General features: G+C 45.8%; 2 protein-coding genes across 6 annotated transcripts in view; one reads left to right on the top strand and one right to left on the bottom strand.

Annotated features, from left to right (window-relative positions):
• ITGA11 (integrin subunit alpha 11) overlaps positions 1 to 2,827 on the top strand; it is a 113,933-nt gene extending 111,106 nt beyond the window's left edge. For both annotated transcript variants that reach the window (XM_066592947.1, XM_066592948.1), the window contains one exon: positions 326 to 2,827. In XM_066592947.1, the coding sequence (XP_066449044.1) occupies positions 326 to 385 (60 nt within the window). In that variant the 3' untranslated portion in view covers positions 386 to 2,827. The remainder of the gene's footprint in view (positions 1 to 325) is intronic.
• Positions 2,828 to 18,142: 15,315 nt separating this feature from the next.
• Positions 18,143 to 26,190, bottom strand: part of FEM1B (fem-1 homolog B) — a 39,127-nt gene continuing 31,079 nt past the window's right edge. The window contains exons 1-2 of one of the 4 annotated variants that reach the window (XM_066592939.1): positions 25,664 to 26,041; positions 18,143 to 20,457 (exon numbers count right to left, since the gene is read on the bottom strand). In XM_066592939.1, the coding sequence (XP_066449036.1) occupies positions 18,822 to 20,457; positions 25,664 to 25,917 (1,890 nt within the window). In that variant the 5' untranslated portion in view covers positions 25,918 to 26,041 and the 3' untranslated portion in view covers positions 18,143 to 18,821. Of the gene's footprint in view, positions 20,458 to 21,304; positions 22,207 to 24,047; positions 24,755 to 25,663; positions 26,042 to 26,190 lie in introns of those variants that run through there. The other 3 variants (XM_066592940.1, XM_066592943.1, XM_066592942.1) reach the window with 3 other exon arrangements.

Here is a 26,190-nt window from a genome sequence, read left to right as displayed (position 1 = left end):
GTGATTATCGTTCAAATTTGTACGACTTTTTGGAGTGTTCCGTCTAAACGCAACTCAAAGTACAAATGGGATAACCAATCCACGGGTAGCATCAAGAGCAGGTAGTCCTGCTGCAGTGGCTTAAAACCCTGAATGTTGCCCTAGGTTGTCTTGACCATAGAAAAGCACGGTTCAACAGATGGGTGTAATACAGCTTACTGTATGGCAGATGTATTACGTAGTCCTGACCTACACAAGACTAACAGTTATCTTTTGGAAATGGAGAAGACGGTCATTGGTGAACATTGGTCATGTATAACCTACATATTTTTTTCTTTATGTGCAGTTGGGATTCTTTAAACGTAGTCATCATGAGAGAGAGGAAGAAGATAAAGTTTTGGAGTGAGGTTGCAACAGCAGACTAAAACTCTTGGCCCACTGCCTGTGCCAATACATTTATATACCAACCCAAGGGGGCCGGAGGGAGAAGCTGGCTGCAACTCTGATGAATGAAAACAAACGAACAGTTGCAATTATCTCAGAAAGGCCAACTTGCACAGGGCTGAAGACGAGATGGTAACTTGAATATTACCACCAAATACTGCCTCAGGGAGTAGGGTTCCTGCTTCCTCTTTGGCCTCTATTTATTTCTTCACTGATCCGAAATTCGAGGAACTTACAGCCAAAGACTGAACTTGCAAACTCTGACAGGTTCTGCTCAGGAATCAACCTACCAGTCACTACCAATAGGTAGAGACCACTACCTGTTTCCCTGGAAGTCTCCCATCATATTCTATACCTAGAATTACTATTATTATTCCCACTTTCTAGTTTTCTATTACTATTAAAAGACCACTGTAATATGGCCAGGGAATGGAGGATGAGAAACTACTTCTCCTGATAGAATGACATCAGTAGGAAGAATCTCAAGGTTGAGATGTTCAATGTCGAGATGAAGCTTCTCAAGAAATAGAGCCATAGTTTACAATCATGCACTGACCAACTTCCTTAGTAAAGTTGTAGGAAATAACAAATTGTCCCCAACCACTGTATGAAACAACATTCACTGTCTCAAGACTGTATTTAGAAAAATTACACAAGTTACAAGAATCTTAGTCATTGGGCTCCATGTTTAAAACCGGAGCAGACGAAAAGTAGAACAGCTGTTCATAGAAACCCATCAGATTCCCATCAGAAATGAAAGAACGGATCTAAATGGTTACTATGAGCAACAGATTTATATTTCATCAGCACAACTTCTTATACTTGAGAAGTTTTAATCTACCAAATGTTTGACTCATACATCATGTATATTGTTATTAGGTCTATTGACATGACTTTTGCTCACAACTTTTCAATTAAAGGTGTTGTATAGCCTTGTGCTGGTTCTCTGTTATTTCTCTTGGAACTTTATGAATAAATTAATAACTGGGTGTTACCAGTTAGGGGGTATTCCTACACACTTTGGCCTGGTTTACATTGGTCAAGTAATTTGACCTAGTGAACTGAGCCCAATAACTGTGGTTAGTACTCAACTTGGTGTTACATTTTCCTATAAAGTGCTTACATTAGTCATTTAACTCGGCCTATACTGGGAACGTAGTAGTCAAGTTCATAGAAAAGTGATGCAGATGGAGGGCAAGTGGTCAAGCTACTATGCTGCCCACTCTACCACTTGACTCACCCACTAATTGCTTGTTTACTATTCACTTGACCAATATGTTGACATATGTTTACATTGGTCAAGTGTAAATGCTTTTCTTGACTAGCCTCTCTACTTGACAATTTACTAATGTAAAGTAGGCCTGAGGATGTGTTTAGACATAATGATTATTGTTCAAATAGCGAAAGTCAACAATAATCGTTTGGTCTAAATACGAGCCAACGACAAATGAGAATTGTTTGCTTCTTGTTCATCGTTCAGTTCATCATTGGCTTGTTCAGTTGTCTTTTCGTTTAAACACTTTTCGTTCAGTGTTTCACATAGGAATGTGAAACACTGAACAAGAAGTGAACGATTCTCAATGATGATCTGCCTTTCTAAACAGGCTGCAAGAGTACGAACGAGCTGGTGATGACGTCACCAGCTCCATCACTTGTGCACTGCCAGCTCTTACTAGACAGTATCACACTCTTTTGAGAAAAAGATAAAGTATCACCCAGTTGTCAATTTATACATAAATTTCCAGTAGGAATAATGAAGGAACAACACAGAGTTGTAAGAAAAAGTGCTCCAGAATTGCTATTTCATGAAAAATATGATTATTTACTTTAAAACAGACAAGTCAGGAGAGCAGTCAGGTCATTTTTAAGAGGCTACGGACACCTTTGTTTGTGCTTTTTGCTGTTTTTTGGGGGGTTTTTTGTTTTTTTAATCTATGTATATTTGCCAAAAATATTTTTTGCAATTAGAAGTCATTATCATTTTTTTTCTGTCTTCCTTCTTCACATTTTCTTGCAAAATCTGTCCGACTGACTGACAGGTTGTGAGACGAATGATGTGGGAGAGGGAGACAAGTTTAATTACTAGTTTACAGTTGGAAAGAGGGGACATCTGATACATAAAATGTATAGCTGAGAAGGAAGGGAGAAGAGCTGCGTGAGCAGCATCAATTATACAGTTGCTATCAAAATCATTCAACCCCCTTGTAAATTAAGTTAATTTTCCAATATTTACAAACATTCAGCGTTTTACTAAAAGCAATTAAACTATAATAACTTAAATAGCTCAACACAACTAATGTAACAAGTTGTTTCTCCAAACTTAAGGGTGGATTCAGACAACCGTATATCGGCTCGGTTTTCACGCTGAGCCGATATATAGGGTGTCCTCATCTGCAGGGGGGGGGGAGGATGGAAGAGCCAGGAGCAGGAACTGAGCTCCCACCCCCTCTCTGCCTCCTCTCCACCCCCTTTCCGCCCCTCTGCACTATTTGCAATAAAAGGAGGCGGGAAGGGACGGGGCTAAGTGCCGATAATTATCCCCGCCCCGTCCCGCCTCTCCCCATTGCAAATAGTGCAGAGGGGCGGAGAGGAGGCAGAGAGGGGGCGGGAGCTCAGAGCACTGCCCCTGGCTCTTCCAGCCTCCCCCCCTGCAGAGAGAGACGACGTATATCGGCTGGGTGTAAAAAACCCAGCCGATATACATTCGTCTGAATCCAGCCTAACACACAATGTTACTTTTAATGACTGCTGCAGTTATTCAACCCCCTAATTAGAATCCCTCATTAGATCACACTGTTGCAGATCAGTTGTTGTCTTAAGCACACCTGATGCCACTAATCGAGGGCTTCATCAGTTGCACCTGTTGTGCTTGAGATAAAACACATCAGATACCTAGACTTTCTAGAGCTGTGAAGTTTGATTGCATGTTAGAAATATAGCTAAGTCAAGAAAGTGGTCCAAGAAGTTAAGAGAAGAGATCGTTGCCTTACACAAACAAAGAAAAGGAAACAAAAATATAGCAAAGGCACTGAATGGTCCTAGAGATACAGTCGAAAGCAGTTTGCAAGTTCAAAGTTAAAGGAACACTGGCTATACTACCTGGATGTGACAGAAAGAGGATGCTATCACTGGCTGCCACAAGATTCGTGAGGAGGCAGGTGGTCAAAAACGCTCGAGTGACAGCAAAAGACTGCTGCAGAATTTCTGTAGCAGATTTCACTGTGTAAATTCTGCCGCATGTACAGCACATGCCATATGGCCAAGATTTCAAAAATTTTACCCACATGGAGTGGAAAATTTCAGCACAGACTCTGCAGCATGGGCTATTTGAAATACATGCTGCCTCTAAATTCGCAGCATGCCTATTAAGGCTGCCAGTCCAGGGGCGAGGCGGAATATCGCTAGACCTGTCATTTCTCCCCTCTGCTCCCCCGCGGCGGAATATTCGCCACGGGGGAGCAGAGGGGAGAAATGACAGGTCTCTGCGGTGAGCCTATCTGATAAATAGGCTCACCGCGGAGAATGGCGGCAAATCGCAGCATGCCACGATTTGAATCCCGAGAGCGGACAATCGCTATGATTCTCGCTCATGGACGTCGGGCTGTACTTTACATAGTTAAAGGAGATGTCTCGAGGAAGCAGTGATTTTTTTTTTTTGCCCAGTCCCCCCCATTAAGTACACATTACTAAGCCCCCCTGTAAATGACATTTCTAGCTGGTTTGTACTTACCATTCCAGCGTTTCAGCAACTTATAAAAGTTTCCCCAAGATGGCCACCGGCTCTTTTCCCGTCGCTCGCTGCAGCCCGACGTGCGCGCTCCCGAGACGCTGCCAGCTGTGTCTCCATGACAACACGACGCCCCGCAGCCGCCGACCGGACCCCTGGAGTGAACACGGCCGACCAGTCACCCACCGCCAGGCAGAAGGTAACCGGCGCAGCCCCCCCCCCCCATCACAGCGGCAGCCCCCCCGGCCCAGCGACAGCCCCCCCCCCGGCCCAGCGCTAGTTCCCCGGCGCAGCGACAGCCCCCCCCGGCCCAGCGCTAGTTCCCCCGGCGCAGCGACAGCCCCCCCCGGCCCAGCGACAGCCCCCCCCGGCCCAACGATAGTTCCCCCGGCGCAGCGACAGCCCCCCCCCGGCCCAGCGACAGCCCCCCCCCCCCCGGCCCAGCGCTAGTTCCCCCCGGCCCAGCGCTAGTTCCCCCGACGCAGCCAAAACCCACCCCCCCGGCCCAGCGACAGCCCCCCCCCGGCCCAGCGCTAGTTCCCCCGGCGCAGCGACAGCCCCCCCCCGGCCCAGCGATAGTTCCCCCGGCGCAGCGACAGTCCCCCCCCCCCGGCCCAGCGATAGTTCCCCCGGCGCAGCGACAGCCCCCCCCCCGGCCCAGCGACAGCCCCCCCCCCCCGGCGCAGCCCGGCGCAGCGGCAGCCCCCCCGGCCCATCACTTACCAGGACAGCTGGACGACGGGACAGCTGGGCGGCTTCTCCGGACAGCTCGGCAGCTCTGCACCTTCCTCTAACAGAGGAAGGTACAGAATGGCCGCTCCAGCGCGCTCCCGAGCAGTGACAGCTCGTCTGCGCATGCGCAGAAGAGCTGTAGCGGGGAGCACACTGAAGCGGCTCGTGCTGAATGGAGAAGACCGGACTGCGCAAGCGCGTCTAAAAAAGCAAGCTGACAGCGAATTTAGACGGAACCATGGAGACGAGGACGCTAGCAACGGAGCAGGTAAGTGGAATAACTTCTGTATGGCTCATATTTAATGCACAATGTATATTACAAAGTGCATTAATATGGCCATACGGAAGTGTATAACTCCACTTGGTTTCGCGAGACCACCCCTTTAAGTCTATGGAAAGCGTTCACTGCATTACCCGTGGCCGGATTATCGCCGCGGATAATGCAGTGACATATCGCCCGTGAACAGAGGGCCTTACGCTTTAGATTTTTGCTCAAGATTTCAACCCATGAGATACAAGGGTTAAAGCCCAAGGCAAAACCACAACAGAATGCTCCTTAAAATCTGCACCATTTAGGTTTGAATTTGGCCACTTCATTTGTAGAAAGCCCGCAGGATATATGCTGTGTGTGAAAGCACCGTTAGATACATACTAAATGCTGAAAATCTTCATGCCTAAGAGAAGTTGGGGGGCCCCAAGATAAACTTTTACACCTGGGCCCATGATTTTTTAGCTACACCCCTGATCCCAAGCATACATCAAAGTCCACCAAATCTTGGTTTCAGAGGATGTCCTGTAAGATTCTAGAGTGGCCATCATAGTCACCAGACTTGAACTTGAGGCCATTGCCCATGTGGAAGGGCTAAGATTCTTTAGAACCTCTGTTAGATGCTGGTGTCTGCCTATGCATCATGTTTGCAGCAGGCCATAATTACAAAAGCTTATCATGAAAGGGTTGAATAATTCTGAGACTGCAGTAGTCATTAAAATTGGCATTTTGTGTTGAATTTGGAGAAAGCACTTCTTATATTGATTAGTTGCACTCAGCTATTTAAAGTCTTCTGGTTTGATTGCAAAAAGAACAAACAGCTGGAAGCCTGAAATTTTGCACAAAAAAAAAAAACTAATTTGCAATGGGAGTTAAATAATTTTGAACTGTATAATAGATGATGATTTTCATAGCAGAATCTAATTAACCAGTGCCAGCAATCAGCAATTAGCTGCTTGCGATTACAAGTGCTGGTCACTAGGACCCAGTTCTCTTGACTCCTGTGAGCTAAATTCCGACTGAGACAATATTGATTTCTCTTACTGTTCTGTCCGCTGCTGCTACCAGGGATCAGATGTGTGGGGTAGAAGTGGGACAGCACTGGCAGCAGAGGCGGGAAGAGCAGTGAAGGAAATCAGTAGTGTTTTGGATGGCACTTGGCTCGCATTGCTCACAAGACCCGGATCCCAGTAGCCAGTGCTAGAGCACTAGCCGCCGGCACTTGTTGGTTAGATCCTGCTATTAAAATTATAATATAATTGATGCAGCTCACATCTCTTCTCCTTCCGAACCATAACCTTTATATATCACATCTCCCCTCTTCTCTGCTGTAAACTAAAAATTAAAGCATACATGAGTTTTCAACAAGTTTTTCTAAATGTACCAGGTTTTCCTTTCCCTCTCATTTGCTGCTGTTTGCACCCTATTTCATGTCTGTAAATTCTGATTTTCAGGTGGTCTGCCCCATTTTTATATTGCTATGCGATTTGCAATCTACAATCAGACAGAGTATGTAGCAAGCCTGGCATTCTGCCACTAGTTCACTGTCCTGACTTCCTTGCCCTGACTTCCCATGCTGCAGTGCACAGTCTGTGGTCCAATCTGCAAGGGGCAGTATTGGAGTGCCCATCCCTCTGCTCTCCTATACACACACCCAGGAGAGGCAGAGATTATGGAGATCGTTATCACAGTGTCTGCAGATCTGTTAGCCAGCAGCCTCTGAGTGCCCCTGTGAATATAGCTCCTCTCCCATTGCTTAAGAAACTTCCCTGCGTCCTTGTTACCACAAAAGCTCTGTACTTCATGACAGAAAGCGGATTGCAGAGGAGCTGGAAGGAAGACCCATTTCAAATATGATTTACAGTGGTAAATCAACAAAAATATGACTGCAAGTACATTACAGAAATGAAACTAACACAAGCTAGTAGATGAGCAGAAGTTGTCTGATAAGGTACTGTCTCTTTAAACATACTCCCCTCCCCCCCCCCCCACCCCGTCATTAGCTTCACAACATGTCAGTTTGACAGATTTTGCAAGAAAATTAGTCCTCTAGCTTGCAGTGTACAGAACAAAATATTTTTTGTCATTGGAAATTAGAAATTTTGAATAATTTCTCCTCTGCAAATATTTTTTTGTAAATGTAATTAAAAACCTTGCACTGTTTCTCCTCTGTTTGCAGTGCATAGCAACTATAATCTGCTAGCGCAAAGAAGAGATGGTGAAAAATGTTTAATTACTTCCAACTATAAAATATATATATTTAACTGAAAAATATGCAGTGTCTGTACCCCAAGAAAAGACCCTTATGGTTCTCAATGGTTTCTGCCAAATTACAGCATCGACTCTCATAAATATTGGTTCACTGGGAGTTTCCAGCAAATACCCCTTCGTAGTGCATGATTGTATACCAGGCAGTATATACTGGATACAGTCACCAGTCCTCGGAACAGACGCATGATGAAGAGCGGGACAGAGTGTTGACTGGCATCTTGTGTTCTCTGATGTCAGTGATGTAATACAGTGGAACCACTACATGAAGCAAGGACGTTCAGGCCTCTCTTTCTATGACTGCTAGTTACCTGTTCTGGTGATGCAGAATGTGGTACGACATGTTCTTTTGTATTTTGTGATATTTAAAAATTAAGATTAAATACTATTTAAAAAAATTGCCAATGACCGATCCCTTTATTCACCATTACATTTGGTATTATAAAAGATGTCAATTGAATCATATGTTTGGGATTACATATGTCACCTTGTAAGTAGCTTGCTTTGAACAAAGCTGCTGTTACATTATAACAGATTAGGTATAACATCTTTACACATCTTATTGAACCGGGCCACAACAAGTCACCTGATTACCACATATTAGCCGTTACCAACTCTGCTACTTGTAGCCTAGACCCGAACCACCCCATAGGGGCTGCAACTCTACATACAAGATGCATGACACCGTAGACGTCAATTTCTTCCAAGGTGTGTCTCTCACCTCATCTATACATTTTTGGCATCAGTTGGCTTGTTGTGCCTTACATAAATTATATACATTAAGTATTAACCATTTACTTATTTATAATATATATATGTAGACATCCTATTAAAAATCTGTTCCTAATGGTACAAGTCCCCATATAATCCCTCTGTCAGCAAACCTGCCAACTACCTAACAAAACCTCTTCATGATGTGCAGCTTTTAACGAGGTGGCCTCATTTAGGTGTGTTGCACGGTTGTACTGGCATCAATTGATTCGGCTAATCTGGAATTGGGAACATTCCTCGTCCATGACATCAGTGATGACGTTCTCCTGTAGACCATCGCATCCCTGTAGCTGCTGCATCGCAACTCATGGCACCTCTGGTCTTCAGCTCCTTTTTGGTTCTCCTAGCTGGCCCTCAATCTTAGGCCCCCCAGTCCTTAGGGCCCTTTTGGTCTGCTTGGCTACTCCACAGCATGGAGATACAGCGGTTCTCTTTACTCTCTTAACCATGGCCTCCAGCACTTCATAGGCTATGTTGCACACCACCCCCATGATGCAGCTCACAAGGGATCGGCTTCTTCTACTGGCACTCCCAGTGCCTCTTACTGCTCTCATCTCTGCTCAGCTGAGTCTCCGCTGGGGGGGGAAGACCCTGGAGATAGCGGCTGAGCTGCTCTGTTTTGAAGGGAGCATGGGGCACCATCTTCCCCTTACATTGCATTCAAGTAATATTTACACATGGCAAATTCAATTAAGAAATTTCAACAACTTTCACATTCATCTGGATGGAGCTTACAGAAAATGATGTCTTTGTCAGCAAAACAACTCCACTGAGATGAACAAAACAGTTTTCTGCAACAAATCTGCCACATGTGACTAAAATGATTATCAAGCTTCCACCCCCACTCTCCACCATTTTTTTTCAACTTGCGCAGGGTGATGGAATGACATTAAAAAAAGCCACACTCACCTCATCGGTGCACCATCCCTAGCTGCTCTCTACTTCCCGCTGCTCTCTACTTCCCGCTGCAGCAGTGAGTATGTCCCAATACTGGGGCATGTGACTGCTGCAGCTAATCACCAGCCAAAAGCACCCAGTGATTCACTGTAGTTGTCACCTGTCCCTGATTTTGGTGATGTCATCACTGTAGCTAGAAGCAGAGAGCAGCAGGGACCAGGAGCAGTAGAGGAATCAGGTGAGAGGAATATAACTTTCAGCTTGGTCAACTTCCTGAGCAAGTTACCAAAAAACTTTGGATAAGCCCTTTAAAATATTACTGATAATTTCTTATATACATTATGTGCACCAGCCTTGTTCTCCTGGTTCTGCATTGAACTTTGTCTAGGAGAAGCTACATTACTGCTGCATCTGTACTGTATGTGCTAAGCATGAGAAAGGAGTATGGTACACGTACTTCAACGGGAGGGAGGGGTAGCAGCTCACCAGTTGTCCTTCATTGGAAATCTTTTAGTAGGTAGTAGCCACTGAGTACTGGGTACAATTCCACTACAAAGCTCACATAAGGCAGACATACTTACTGGTATATTGGTACAAAATATAAAGGCAGGTATAGACAACCATATTCCCCAGCATGCAGACAGCCAACTTGCTATATGGAGGACCACTACACCTTGTATCATTAGACTACACTCATACGAGTATTAGTGGAGTATTACCAGTTCTAAAACCACAATAAAGCCCATGAGCAGTAAATGCACATTTAGGATGTTTTCTAAAACACCATTTACATGCTACAGAAAGAAAGACTGCAACGCCAAAGGATGAAATCTGCATGCAAGGGACCTTTTAAACTAGCAAAATTAGCCCACAGGACGGTGTAAATTTTAATGGAGGATTGAAAATTGATTAATTCTGCCAGCAATTCGGCATCAAATTCCACAATAAGACTTGTGGGTTTTTTAAGCAAAATTTGAAGCAGCAGATTGAGGGTTTAACCCTTTCCAATCCACTGTCTGACGTCTAAGGACATTCTGATTGAAGGCTGTACAGCTCAGATGTCGGAAGACGTCCGACAGGGTGTTCTTACTGTATATTACTGGCTGCTCTGTTGTCGGGGGCCTTTCCAGCATGTCCAATATCACAGTACTGGTTCTAGCCAGCAGATGGCGCCATTGTATAATGGCAGAAAGAGAAAGCCCCCTAGGAAACCCTGAATCCAAAATTGGATTGCAAAGGGTTAAACAGATGGATGCATGCGCTAATACGCTCGCCATTACAGTGTGTTAGCGTATGAACCAAGTAAATGTTTTGGGGGTTTTTTACCGTTCAAACTTCACGCTATTGCGCGCGAATTTGAAAAAGCGGGAAGATAGGTCTTGCCTTATCTTTTCTTGCACGAAGTATGAACACGATAGAATCTCGCTAGTGAAAACGAAACCATTGAAGTCAATGGTTTCGTTTTGTCCTGTTTTGCAGCCATGATAATAATGGGACAAAAACCCACCCATGTGTTTAAGTCCTGAAGTGCAGATTTAAGTGTGTAATGCAGCCTAATTCCACCCATGTAAAAGGTCTCTAAGGCTAGTTTCACATGGGCCAGAGCGATATCGGGCCAAGAATCACAGCCCCATATCACACTTTCCACCATGTTAAAGCCCTGTGAATGCAAGGCGTTTTCATGTAAAAACAGCCTTGCATCGCTATGGGAAATCCCTTCATCTTGGCAGAAATTAAGGGATTCCCCCTGCCGCCGGCTCCATTGAAAGCAATGGGTGATATTGCAGAAAAATAGAACATACTGCGATGTGTTTTTCGCATAGCATCGCATCACAGGGGCCATGCTGGAAAACATCTCTCATGTGTATGAACCCATTCAAATGAATGGGGTTCATATTTGTGCATCTCGCAACACACAAATCTCGTGCGATTTTCTCACCCGTGTGAAACCAGCCATATGCCACCTGCACATGACAGAGCCGGATTCTGCAGCGGGATTTCCGACCCTTACAGCAGTGCCATCCGCGCGTGCCTGTCACTTCACCTCTTTATCTGTACTGCGGATGGACCCGGCCGCTCGCCGCAGTACAGATTTTTTTTTCAAAATTTTTTCCCAAAACATCACTAGATGATGCCACGGAATCTGCGACCTGTTAACTGTGGACGGGCCGTGGGTCGGATGGCTTTCATTGAAGTTAATGAAACTGCGCAAAAATGGAACATGCTGTGATTTTTCTTCCGCAAGCGGAAACCACAATTGATTTTTGCTCGTGTGTAGAAAAAATTGATTCCTCATAGCATGCTCTAGGCGGTATTTGCTGCGCATCCTCGGTGCGGGCGCCTGTCCCATATTCTGCAGCAAGAATCCGCCCTTGTGCAAGGCGGCCTTACTCCTATAGAGTATCATTTTTTGTCACCTACAAGTTCCAAATGTTGTATTTCTATTATATATTGAACTTCTGGCAGTGACTCTCTCACATGGTGACTTGAATCACAAATACACGTCATTCTCTACAGTAAATCCTAGTCTAAGTAGAGGATGTTGTCTCTTTCTAGGCAGAGTTGGTTATTTGATTAATCTCTTGAGATTAATCAAATAAAGTACGGCACAACGTAGTACAGGGTAAGTGATTAATCTCAGGAGAATTAGTAGTGCACTAAGATAAAGAACGACAAATAAATCAAAGCCTATGATGTAATAAATGCAGTTGGGCAGGTGTGATGCAATGATGTAATGACGCTTCTAGAAATAATTCAGAATATGGAAAGTGCTCAGCAGCATATAATATGGGTAAATCCTCACGTCAAGGTTTAGAATCGAAACCAGATGCGCGCTATACTATGGGGCTTGGACAAACAGCCCACCATTCAGTATCCAAAGAGCTAAAGCATATAGCAGCAAATAGAAGATGCAAAAAAGTCAAAACAAAAAAAGCTGGAGAAAGACCTGTTTTTCTTGGATCGAAACGTCACTACTAGAGATGAGCGAGCATACTCGCTAAGGGCAATTACTCGATCGAGCGTTGTCCTTAGCGAGTACCTGCCCGCTCGGAAGAAAAGGTTCGGCTGCCGGCGCGGGTGACAGGTGAGTTGCGGCAGTGGGCAGAGGAGAGCGGGGGGGGGGAGAGATCTCCCCTCCATTCCTCTCCCCCGCTGCTCCCTGCCCGCCGCCGGCAGCCGAACCTTTTCTTCCGATCGGGCAGGTACTCGCTAAGGGCAATGCTCGATCGAGTAATTGCCCTTAGCGAGTATACTAGTCATCTCTAGTCGCTACTCGTAAGTTTTAATGGAGGAATAAAGTTTTTTGGTTTTACTTTTTTGCATCTTCTATTTGCTGCTATACTCTTTAGCTATTTGGCTTCTAGAAATAATGTGATCCACATTTTCATTCAGGTTCAACTCCTCAGTAGTCATAGCAAGAACAAGTCCAGACAATATGTTGTATTGACGAACCAATACATTTTCCTTCCTTCATTAAGGATGTTTTCACATCTGCGGCGGTTCGGTATCCCTGCTCCATTGAGGGAGCACGAAAGGAGAATCCCCTGGCCAAATGGGTCCGTCTTATGATGGAACCGAACAGCACTGAATGCACTCCATTGACTATAATGGGGTCCACTCAGCTGCCGCGCATTTTACTGGAAGAAAAAGTGCTGCATGCATCGCTACTTTTTCGGGTATTTTGTGCTGAATCTGCGATGGAGGTTCCAATGTGGAGGTGAAGGTAGCCGTATTACACATTGATCAGACATTCTAAACCATTTCCAAGATGGATCATGCAAAAATTAATAATCCCACCTTCTGAAAGATTTTCCGCTGAAAAGTAATCCTTCGATCTATTCATGCAAAAGTTCTAGCAATGAATAAATAGAAGGCATGTGTGCAGCGCTAAATGAACATTTATGGCAGGCCTTGTTTAGGAAGCCTTAATAGGGCCACCACAGAAGTGCATGACCATAAATGAACGAGAAAGCTCATTAGAGGGGTTGTCTGGGACTTTTTCTATTTATGAGCTATCCTGAGGATTGATGGTGGTCTGCCGCTTGGAATCCTTGCCCATCAGTTGATTCGGTCTACAACCTCCAGTCTGGCCCAGATGCCAGCACTCATCTGGGATTCTTGTGTAGCGTGAAGAATGTAGCCAGCTTACTAAGTTTGCTGAAGAAGGAAAAAGATGGCTGTATTTACATGGGCAAGCGTGATGTGTGTCCAAGAAACTCAGACAGATATCGCTCTTGTAAAATTGCGATTTTCTGTGCGAGTACGATTCAATGTGTTAGAAAACCGCTTGCATGTTTTTTTTTTCCCAATATAAAAAAAACCCCAAAACTCGTCACACTCACCTGAAACTCATGTACATGTCACTGCGATTTTTAACTGGCCCATCACAACTAATGGGCGAGTTCTCTACAAAAACCATAGAAAAAAAAATTAAATAAAAAAAAAAAAAGAATTGCGCCTGTAAAATAGACCAATTTAAAATAATGGCTTCTATTTTCAGCCTAGTTTTGTGTATTTAACAAAATGCACAAAACTCGCATGGTAAATAAGCCCTAAAAATACGCATCTAAGGAATTTTCATGCCCAAACGGTTTTCATAGCCTTTAACGACCACCCATATACCTTTTGATAGCAGCCGTTAAGGGTCTTTTTATGATGTGCTGTCTTTTGACGGCAGTTGCATCAGATGCCTGGTACAAGTCTCCAGTGCCAGGGAGAGCGGATGCTCGGCTGTTAGAACAAGTTCCAGGCTATAATCCAACAGTGAAGACCGAAGAAAAAACGGATTCCCGAAGTTTGACCCTTTACATGCTGCGGTCAGTGCGACCAAGGCATGTAAAATATGCTTACAGAAAGAGGAGGCTCCCTCACTCACCTGGCGGACCCCCACAATGTGATCACAGGGTCCCTATGGATCAACAAATGGAACCATTAAAAATTAAACCTAATCCTGCAAAAAAACAAACAAAAAAAAGAAACGTTACACAGAACTGTTGATAAAAAAAAAAAAAATAAAAAAAAAAAACGTTGGGGGGGGGGGGGGTCTTTAAATACAGCAATAAGAAAAAATGATTTACAAAAACCATGAAAAAAAAAAAAGTTTTTTTAAACCCACTATATTAAGTTAGTATGGGTGCAATCAGTGTCCTGCAGAATTAATTTAACATATTATTTATACTGCACAGGGAAGGCCACTAAAAATTTTAAAATATAAAAGATGCCAGAATTGCAGATTTTGTTAATCTTGCCTCTAGAAAATGGTATAAAAATCAAAATATTATATGTTCCCAAAAATTGTTTGTGTACAAAAACAGCAAAACAAAAACAATCATTAAACTTGGTATTGCCGGAATCATGCTGAAAACGTTACCACATTATTTTGCACACTAAATACTGTAAAAATGAAATCCAAAAAACAAAAATGGCAGAATATTTTTCCCCAATCCCGATTAAAAAAAAAAAAGACAATTATTAAAAAGTTACAATACATTACATATACCCAGAAATGATGCCATTAAATAATATATAAAAAGTTTGTCACTCAAAAAATAAGCCCTCATACGGCTAGGTCGATGGAAAAATGTAAAAAATTATGGATCTTGGAATGAGACGATGAAAAAAAAATAAATTAGTTAGTCATTAAGGTATACAGGCTTGCTCACTAAGCTGTTGAGGCCTCTCTGTACTGGGCTGCGTTCCGTTCACGAGTTCCAGGAGTCACGTGTTCTGTGAGGCTTGACAAAGCCCAAGCCAGGGCCAAATGTTGCCATCTATGAACAGGTAAGTGCTGCTTTATATCGCTACTCCTGGGCTTCGGCATTTGCCTTTTATGAGTCCCCAGCCTCACAATGCCTGTATAAAAGGCTTTATATGAGATTAGAGGAAATCCCAGAATCCAAGACAGTTTAGGTGGCGAACGGAGCTGCCACGCTCTAGTTTACTAATTATATATATATGACGCCCAATCTGTTTGTTTGTGTCGTATACAAATCCACAGTTCTGGACCAATTTGAGTGAAACTTTGCAGGAGCGTTCTTCAGCACCGGGCGACGAATACTGGCGAAATTAAAAGTCGAAAACTCAATGACTTCCCCTGTAATTTTGTTTGCCCATAGCAACCAATCACAGCACAGCTTTCATTTCTTATACTGCTGAGGTAAAATGAAACCTGCGCTGTGGTTGGTTGCTAGGGGCAACACCGGTTTTCTTTTGGCCAGCTTCCAGAAGAGTGCGGTGCTGGACTCATTTTTGGGGCCACTTTGTATATTCTAGGACTGCGATTCGGAAAATATTTTTAAAAGCCCAATTTTTAATTACCCATTCCTGCACTTATAGCAACATGCAACATTCGATATATCACCTAGTCCTATATGCAGCAGAGTGGAAAAACCAAATGCGCCACCCAGTTATATAGCGTCTAAGGGCTCCTAACAACGTGTAAACAAAAAAAAAAACTGTCGCCCATAGGCAGTGTAATTGTGTGTGCCCTGCGTTTCGAACACCCATAGAGACAATATGGCTCTTCGGTTTGTAATACACCGTAAAATAGAACATGCTGCAATTTTTTTTTGTGTGTGTAACATATGCAATAAGTCTAAACAAGCGTGAGTGGAACAATACAAACCAATGTACATTCATTGACACCATTTACCGCATATGTGCACAATATGTTTGTGTGAGCCCGGCCTTGTGGTCCTTGGTACTAGAGTTAGACTACATTCACAGGGACGAGAATTAGGCACGCGTTTTGAGTATGAAGTCCATTCTTTTCAATGGACTTATTTACATGAGCGATAAAGATCGCAGCATGTTCTATCTTCTGGCATTTACCCGTTGTTTTCGATGGGACCTTAATAGACATCCCATGGCACCCGTATGCCAAGCGTTGTGGCATTCCCCACTGAAATCAAAAGGTCATCAGTTACGACCCTCTGATGTCACAGAAAAGCTTTTGAATGGGAAACACCTTGCATCCAGGAATAAAACGCACGCTGGCCAGAGCGATATCGGCCGGAGGTTTTTAACCCAATGTTATGCCTTCCTGTGTGAATCTGGCCTTGTAGCCAACTTGTCAGATTACACCACACAACCCAACTGCAGTCTTGGGCCTCCTGATCACGGCAGAGCCAGATTCCGCATGTGGAATATGGCCCTGGAAGCAACGCCGTTTTCATCTGCACTACGGATGGTCCGCTGGACAGGAGCAGTACGGATTTTTTTTTTTTTTTTTTTAAAACTCCTGCATTTCCCACGTCATCGCCCAGCGATGTTGCGGGATCTGCAACCTTTCCGCAGATCCGTTGACTTCATTGGAAGCTGTCCATACTGTATCCGCGTAAAAATGGAGCATGCTGTGATTTCTCCTCCGCTTCGCAGAAACCGCAATTGGTTTCTGCAAAATGTGCATCGATTTCCCACAGCATGCTATGGGTGGTATTTGCTGCGGATCCACGGTACAGACGCCCACTGCGGATTCCGCAGCAAATGTCTGCCCATGGGCAGGAAGCCTTAATGCTCTTATTTTTACCAAAGTTCACTTCCGATTCAAAAGTGAAGAATGGTTTACTGGAAGCCGAGTCTGGGAGAAGTTGGGCTTAGAACTACTAATATCAGGACCCCATTCTCTCCTGGGACCTCCCACCCATCGCTTCCAGGTCCTGTTTTCAGCTGATCAAGATGGCCAGCGCAGTCTTCAGATACCTAGCAATGCGCTGTAGGGATTAGTGTTGGTAGGACAGGCTCACACGAGCGGAATTTAAATTGCATAATACATTGATTATCATTGCCCCGCTCACATTAGCGTTTTTTGTTACGTATAATATGCACATAAATAGGACAAGATGTTCCATTTTACAGCGTATTACGTGTGATAGAGCCCTATTCTCTATGGCCACATAATAAATGCTGTGCACACGCAATTATATTGTGTATGCATGGCGTTTATACACAACGTCACTAAGCGGTAGAGCAGGAAGTTAATAAAGAACAACTCAGGACTGCACATGACAGAGTCTGAGATACACTGACGTGCTGTGACAATCGCTGCCATACGCAGGAATATGCTTGCACACCGCGGTAAACCGCTTGTGTGAGCCAGCCCTAAGATACCACTGTATCTGCTCTTGGATTGGCCACAGCTGTCCACATGACCAGCACTGGCCAATCAGCGAGCAAGGTCCGTTTTGCATTAGGCAGGTAAAAATGGCTGCGGACACCTTTGACTGCTGAAAAGCGGGGCCCAGAACTAGCAGATTGCAGGGTGAGCAGAGAAGAACAACTGCAGGTAGTATAACCTCTCTCGTGTCCTGGCGCCAAATCTTGACCCGAACCCGGAGGGTCACTTTAAAAGCCATTGCCCATCTCTAGTGGTTACTGCAACCCTACAACCTCTTGGGCACAGTACTCACAGCGCTAATAGATTTAGCTACTCCGAGATCTCTCACGGCCCAGCGACCATTTCTGCACGGGACCATGGACTTGGGTGCGGCATATGACAGTATGGTGTGGAAAATTCGACAGTGGGTGGCAGGACTAATCCACCATATGCACACAGGACAGATTCATGGGCTAGGTTCTGTCCATACATTTTTTTAGGTTTTCCCATGGTAAGAATACTTGTGATACTTTACAATGCATATATACACGGTTTGATATACAGGTTGTGGACAAAAATATGGAAACACTGTATGAAATGCATGCCTTATTGAAATATGATTTATAGTCCCATGCAACATACGTGGAGGTAATATGACAGAGATGCCACAGGGCGGATGTGAACATCTGCTCGAACAACAAGGTTCCATTGGTTAGGAGTCTGAGCCACTCTACTGCCGATACCAAAACCACCCAGAGCAGGGAAAGAGGTGATGTGAACACAAATTTGACGGGAAAGCTCTCAGCCAAGCAGCGATCAAAAAGGCAGCTCAGCAGTAATGGTTAAAAGCCAATGCATTTTGTATGGCGTTTCCATATTTTTGTCCACCCCCTGTACACATTACCTTGCTGGAGGAGGCCTGGAGTGGAGCGACTCCCTCTATTAATATCAGATACAAGCGTTTTAGGAGCCAGCCTGAGATTTTATTTGAGACAGAAAAAGGTGATAATCCAGACATTGACCATATAAAAAGCCAGCAGAAGTAGATTCGACATATGGCTAACCGGAATACATCCAGTAATGGTAAATGGCACACATTCGAAGACATTACATTTCTCAAAAGTCTCACAGTCTGTCACAAAAGATAAGATGTGAAGACCCAAAAAGGAGACACGGAGTCACATTTTACTCCCCATAAGGCATTAACATCTTTTAAAGCAAAAAAAACAACAAAAGCTGCAGCTTGGGTTCATGAAAATAGTCAAAACTACTCTATCAAATCAACGTAAAAATTGTGCAAAGCCTCGTTAAATGGAATTAAAAAGACAAGTGGGGTTTTGGTTCCCCAGGAGAGATCCTGTCCCGACAGGCCCTCCGCACTCTTAATTCAGCACCTTATCTTGGGTCTCAGTGATCTCTATTGGATAGCAGTCCCTAACGTGTGGCATGCCCATTCCAAAAAGTCTAAAAAGTTAGTTCTGTACAAAGCTGGAAGACCAACACACCCATGAAGTATGGGACTTGGCATTGGATCAGCCCCTTGCAATGTCAAGAATAGGCAAATGGCAATTCCGGAATGGTGTAGACCCCAACTCTGGAGCTATTGACATGCATATCGTGGGCTTAGGCTATGCAGGCATTTAGTGAAACTCTACAAACTCCTCAAGTGTTCGCGGGATCTGGTTCTGGTATTTAATGTTGTGTAGACGAACAGCCCGGGCAGCCAGGCACTTCAAGCTCAGCTTCATCTGCGTTTTTAGAAGGATCTCCGATACACCAGTAGTGCTCCGGTCTAGTGGGGTCTTTTTTTCTTTGTTAGTCATGTCTGTATGAGCACCGGCCTCCACCAAGCTGATAATGATGGAGTGCAATGTGAGAAAGTCACTTATGGGACGGTTGTATTGGACAATCAGATGAAGCGGGGTGTTGCCTACGTTGTCCGTAGCATTGACGTTTGCGCCACAGTCTATTAACAATTTGGCTACAGGTGCGCTGGGGAAGCTGCAAACGTCATTAGTGTGGAAGTCATCTACCGGCGTGCTAGAGTCAACGGCTAAATGTAAGAGGCTGCCTCCTTCCCGGGTGCGAGGGTCTAGATGCACCAAGCGATAGATCTGCTTGTTGATGCGCGACTGCTCCTCTTCTGAGCACTGCGTCTTGGTGGAGATGCAGACGAGGTAGAGAAAAGTATACAGATTGCATTCGTGGTTTTCCAGTGCAGAATGAGCATCGGGCTCTTGTGGATTCTGAATTCGAGTTATACCCCGTTCTATCTCCAAAACGCTACACCTCAACACATTCTCCACGTCGTGCGCCTTGACTGCCTCATTCAGATGGATCATCTGTGAGAATACCTGAGCAAACCTCAACAGGTCTTTGTGCGTGTTCCGGTTCCCCTTCTGACGCAGTTGCAGCGCGTGTAACCAAAGCTTAATGCACTGCTCAAACTCCATGTTATCCGCATACACGGCACCTCGGTATATTATCGGATGGGACACGTCAATATTATCAGACCCGAGAATCCGTTCCCGTACAATCAATCCCTCCATGTGTAATGCATCTGTATCGTGCCGAATAGCATCCAACTCGCGCGGAGTGCGACATTCAGTTCTCATACCGTAGGCTGAAATTGGGGGAAGAACATCCTTGTGTAGGATGTGCTCAGGATCTCGGAAACGCTCCAGCATGGCCAGGTACAAATAGTGATAAGTCTTGGTAATATTATAATTTTCCCGATCATTGGCAAAGGACGCACCTAACAACTCTAACGCTCCTACCCTACATTGAAGATCAATGTCGTGGTGTGCAAGAAGCAGTTCCACCACCTCCGCTTTACAGCTCTCAGCTGCTACTTTTAATGGCGTCATCCCGTGACCATTGATAACCATCGCAGCTTTCCATTTGACCAGTTCTCGCACAATGTCCAAGTGTCCAGCTTCAGCTGCAAAGTGCAAAGCTGTAGCCCCACAATGAGCCCTGGCGTTGGGATCAGCAAGCTGCTCCAGGAGGTAACGAACTACATCACTATGGCCCTTATAAGCGGCGATCATTAGGCACGTGTTGTCATACTTGTTGGCAATACTAATGTTTGCATTGTTCTCCACAAGGAAGCGGACAATGTCAAGTCGACCATCGAAACAGGCAGCCCTTAAAGGAGTGGAATTGGTTACAGTTGTATGATTAACGTTGGCACCATGGCTGACTAGCAGCTTCACTACTTCATAATGTCCGGCACCGGCTGCACACCAAAGGGCGGTAGCTCCATCAATGACGTATCTGGAGGATGAAGAAGAAATAATTGCAATGAGTATCACAAGTACCTACATCTGTGTATTAGTCACTCACCGTAACGATGCCCCTCAGACATCGAATCGGCCTATTTAACAAGGAAGATGGCCTTTTTGCTTGATAAGAAGTCAAGGTCCTTATAGACTAGCCGATTCTCGTTTAAACAAGCAAGTGACGTCACCGCTAACTCGTTCGCTCTTATGCAGCCTGTTTAGACATTTTACATTGCTGGCTCGTTAAAACAAGAATCGTTCAGTCTTTCATATTTGTTGTATTAATCACTGAACGATTACTTTTCAAACTGAATGGACCAACGATGGTTTTTATGTCTGCAGAAAAAGGATGAATGAAATGCGAATGATTCTTGTTAGTCATTCAGTTGTTGGCTCGCGTTTAGACCGAGTGTTATCCTTCACTTTCTATCATTAGCCCGACATTCGTCCTGTCTAAATGGGCCTTTAGGTATTCATGGACACCATTTTTATCTGCCCTCTGTTCTCTCCAAGCAGGCGTGTACACAAGGCGGTGGGTTCACCCATAAAACCAATCCCCGTACAGCCTCTCCTCCATCTTTGTTCATTTACTATGCTGGCTTGTGGCACTCCGGAAGTCAGTTTTCTATTCATTCCTAGGAGAACCATATCATGAGTCTCATAGGATCTCATAGGAATGAATAGACAAGTGGTCTTCTGGTCCGGTAGAATTCAGCTAATCAGAGTCATGAGGAACAACGAAGAATTCAGCAATATAGCCTTGAATGGTAAATAAATAATCAGCACTACTATATGGCAATTACACATGGAGGAAGCATAGAAAGAAAAAAAAAAAAAGTTACCCCATATGCTCCTTTAACACGGCTGTACTGTGAAGACTGGTGGTGAGACAAGAGTGAAGGATTTCCTTTCTTCCTGAACTACCTGCAGCTCCATGCTCCGTATCCCACCTGCCTGTCCTACCAATTTCGTAACCCGCCCATGGAGATTGGGAAAGAAGAAGAACACTTGAGGATGTTGAACAATACTGTACAGAAGAGGCTCTGCTGTACAATACTGCTGACCTAAAGCCATCCCCAGACCCTGATGCAGCAGCACCAGGATAAGCAGGGCCACTTGTAGAGGATGTGGTCTACATGGACGTAGCAAGATCCTAGCCCCTATACTTCTCCCTGAGCACCAGTTGCTCTCCGCACGCTACTTGTTGCAGCAGTAGCATAATATATTTTGGTGAAGGATTTGGCGCTTGTAACGGCAAACGCAGCTCTTATTGATTTTAATGAACACGCCTGCAATTACTAGAACTGGACACTACACTAGAGTTGGAGCAGCGGCTTCTGCTCCGACCCCAGTGTATCGTGGCAGGGACGGTGGTTGCTCGATCAGCTGATCTGCAGGGATCATGAGCAATGAAACCCAGCTGATCAGCTATTGATGACCGATCCTGAGGACAGGTCATCAATAGTATTTTCCTGGAAAACCCTTTTAACACCTCCCCTTGAAAAAAATCCTGTGCGTTCCCCTGTTTTCAAGTACACAGCTAATTCTTTCACGTAATACCAAGAGGAAAGACATAACCTTCTGGCATTCCATGTCCCAGACTTATCACATGACTGTCAGGCCTGAGCTGCGGGGCATAATGAGACATTACGTCATGTGACTCAGCTGATTAAAGGGGCAACAGTATTCATGTACCTGCTGCAGTCTCTTCGAGGTTTACACTGGAGCATGATCCTGTTCGTACTCTGAATGCTGTATTTGTAGTGGCCATTCTAAGTACCGCAGGCTTGTCCCACTGGGACAAGTCTGCAGTACCCAGAATGGCCACTATAAATAATACGGCAGTCCGAGTACAAACAGGATCATGCTCAAATGTAAACACTGAAGAGAAGAGGCTGCAGCATGAGCACAGCGGCCCATTTAATCATCTAATCGATGGTGGTCCTGAGCAGGGGGACCACCACCCATCAGATATTGATGACTTATCCTGAAGCTAGGCCATCAAACTCTAAACCCCAAACAACCCCTTTATCAGAAATCAAATCTCATTCCAAAGAAAAAAAATAAATAGTAATGCGCCAAACTAGAGCAGCGTTTTCCAACTCCAGTCCTCCTGACTCCTCAACAAGTTGCAATTTGAGAACACCCTTATGCATCTTAAGCCTGGGTTCCCACACAGCGGAATTCCGGCGGAAATCTTACGGTTTGGCCGCAGCGAAAAACCGCGAGATTTCCGCCGGGAGAAGCGCTGCTTCCAAACCCGCGGCACTTAGCTTCCGTAGAGGAGAGCGCGGCCGCAGGGGAGGAAGAAAAAGAATGAGCATGCTGCGGCCGGCTAATCCGCGCAGCAGTGCCGGCTTTGCTGCAGCGGATTTGCAGTCCCATGTGGACAAGATTTGAGAAATCTCGTCCACATGGCTGGCTAATCCCGGGATTAGCGGCCGCAGGCGGATTTGCTGCAGCGGAGTTCCGGACGGAATTTCCGCGGCAAATCCGCCCCGTGTGAACCCAGCCTAAAAATCCCAGGTGTAAAATAAGAGAAACAGACAATCACCTACTTGAGAGGATCCCCGCCCAGCACCAGAGCCTCAGTGCCTACTGCTCGGAGCCTGTAAGAAGCTGGCGGGTAGTCATGTGCCCTTCACTGTGCATGTGACCACTCAGCCAATCACAAGCTTCAGCGATCATTGTTCCACAGCTGGAATTAGCCGAGCATTCATGTGTACAAGATATAGCATGTGACCACCTGCCAGCTTCCGAGGGCGACCAATGGGGCTCCAACGCTGGAGCCTCCGAGTAGATTGGTTTGCCTTTTTTCTTTATTTACACAATTTTAATGCTGTGAAAACCCCCTTTATAGCAGAACCCGTGCACAATAATCACAGGACATTGTGTGGCTGCCTTGGCACCCAGTATGTAGCCTTATCTCTTCATGCCCCATGTCACAGTAACATTTAAGAGCCACTTTAAAGGGATAGTCCAGAATGTATACTATTGATGTGCTGTCCTCATGATAGGTCATCAACAATTGATTGGTGGGGGTCCACTGCTTGGGATGCCTTGATCACCTGATTCTCAGGCCCACTGTCAGAAAGGAAAGGCTGGGCGCAGATAGCGCTGTCCATATTGCAGTGGTCCAGTTTGGTACTGCTGGCACCTTCTCATTGAGGAGCTGCCCTCTAGTATCAAACCAGCCACTGCGATACACACAACGCTATCAGTTTCAAGTGCTGTCTGCACTGATTGTGGGCTCAGCAATCCTGAGCGGCGGACCCCTGCTGATCAGTCATTATTGACCTATCCTGAGGATAGCTTAAGAGTAAAAGTCCTAGATAACCCCTATAAGCTTTTCAATGGGAGGGTGACGTCGCCATGTAAGGCCCTTTCACGCAGGCATATGCAAGATGCCGTTGAGATTCTTGGGCACAACCTGCATCGGACTGCACATGTTGCATGTTTGTATCATGGACCAGAATCTAACCCCAATAGGACATGCTGTGATCCTCCCCCCCCCGCCCATGGGCCGTCAGTCAGTGTGACTAGTCTGATTGACTGGAATGGGTATGGAGGACTTCTGCGACATACGGGGTGCATTCATGTTCTGAGGTCTTGGCAATAGGAGCAGATAGACATATTGTAGAGCTGGCCATTCTTCAGGGAGGAGCTGGACAGATTGTCCGTGGCACAGAACCTACGGCCAGCGGCAGGAGCGAGAAGAGTTCTCAATATTAATCATGTTCCAAGAACAGCGTTTAATCATCTGTTTTCTTCATTTGCATGGAATGCCACCCATTAGCGTTCATCATCAGTTGGTGAGAGATCCGGTGAAGGTGCCATGGGCGTGAAAAAGGTACGCTCATGTATGTGATAGTACAAAGGCTGAACGCCGGGTGAGAATGAACCAAAGGAGCCTCGGCCAGACGGAGAGCAAGTGGCCATGCAGGACTGAGGAAGAGACTGCCTGCAAAGTCAGCATTTCCGTAGAATCTGCGCACCCCATCCTGCGTGAAGACAAAGCTCCTGCTCACCGGGCGGTCCTGACAGGCCGGTCTCACACGACACGATTTGAATTGCGGATTCCATGGACGATCCGCTGTAAAATGCGAGCATAAAAAGGTAAACATTTTCAAATCTTTTTCCTTCACGCTCACGGGTACGAATTGCATATTCCATGAGAAAAATCGCAGCATGCTCTATATTACTGCGGAATCTGCCCAGATGGACGCCATTGATATCAATGGAGGCGTATGCGTCGGGGGATGGGGGGGGTACCCATGTCATCGCTGAGCAATGGCGCAGGAAATACAGACAAACAAGAACCTGTATTGCGCATGACATCCTGCAAGCCTTCGCGGTCATGCGCAATACAAAAAAAAAAGTGTTGCATGCAGGGACACTGGCCGGAATCCGCTGCAAGCCCCTTTCATCCGGAATCCGATCCGCTTGTGTTAGCCTGGCCTTAGTTAGGGGGGGGGGGGGGGGGGGTCTTCATGACCACTTTGCAGAGGTTCCTCGTGCCCCATCTCACCTGAGCTTACAACTAGGGACATCTGTCCAACAATGGTGCACACGCTGATGTCACGCACCTTCCAGTTGTGCCGCTCTCGCATCAGCGATTTACAGCGGGCAGAAGCAGGCCCCTAATGACTTATTTACAAGGGGTGGATTTTCCACATAGACCCTCCACAGTATTTACAGCAGCAAAGTAGGGGAGTTTTTTTTTTAATCGTATCCAGACACTGCGGAAAAATCTGCACAAAACCCACACGGAAATTTGCATGCGGTGCGCAATTTAAATCCACAGCGTGTCAGTTTTAGCACTGGATTGCTGCGGGATCCACCTCTTGTCAATGATTGAGGAGTGGGGGCACCAAACATTTAGGTTTCATGCAGACTGGCAGCTCTGGATCTGCTATAGAATCTCCGCTGTGAACATTCCGCAGCAATTCCATTGTGTGTGAATAAAGAAGCGCCGCAGCAGCCATCCAATCGTGGCATCAAGGTTAAGAAAAACTTTCCTCTTTTTGGGGTCCGGCCTTAGAACGTGAATGCATCTCGCCCGCGGATGGGACATACGCTTGTAAGAAGCAACTTTTTTTTGCCCCATCCATCACCACTGAGCTGTGCCTTAACTTCCATGCTTTACACTGCCGTCACCCTCTCCACGTCCCTATATAGCAGGCTGTCGGCTGTGTCCTCACCCATCAAAGCGCACGGTGCCCGTCTGCTGGGTGTCCACCCCGTAGTGCTCGAGCAGCAGGCGCACCACCTTGCTGTGGCCATTGCGGGCGGCGATGATGAGCGGGGTGGAGCGCTGGCCGCCGTGCTGGGTGACGGCGCTCAGGAGGCTCCGGACCTCCGACTCGGTGCGGTTGAGCAGCAGCGCCGCCAGCGTCAGCACCCGACCCTCCGCCGCCGCCTTATACACGTACACTGACAGCCCCTCCAGGGCCATCCTGGGGCCGCAGCAGGAAGTCCGCGAGTGCTCACTTCCGGTCCCTCCTGCTCAGAACACACGCGGCCGTCACTCGAGTTCCGGGTACAAACATTGAAACCCCGAGGAGACGGGAGAGTTTACAGGGCGCACAGCAGCACAACAAGTCACTGCTCCCTCCCCGGGCGCCATAGTATTGGCTCCGGCGTTACCGTAGTGACGGGAGTCGGTAACACAGACAGCACGCCGCTCTGTAACCACGGCAACCAGTCCACGCGTCACGTGATTGTATGT

Source organism: Eleutherodactylus coqui, chromosome 2 (genome assembly GCF_035609145.1).
Source record: "Eleutherodactylus coqui strain aEleCoq1 chromosome 2, aEleCoq1.hap1, whole genome shotgun sequence".
Classification (NCBI taxonomy): domain Eukaryota; kingdom Metazoa; phylum Chordata; class Amphibia; order Anura; family Eleutherodactylidae; genus Eleutherodactylus; species Eleutherodactylus coqui.
This window is presented reverse-complemented; position numbering and strand designations above follow the sequence as displayed.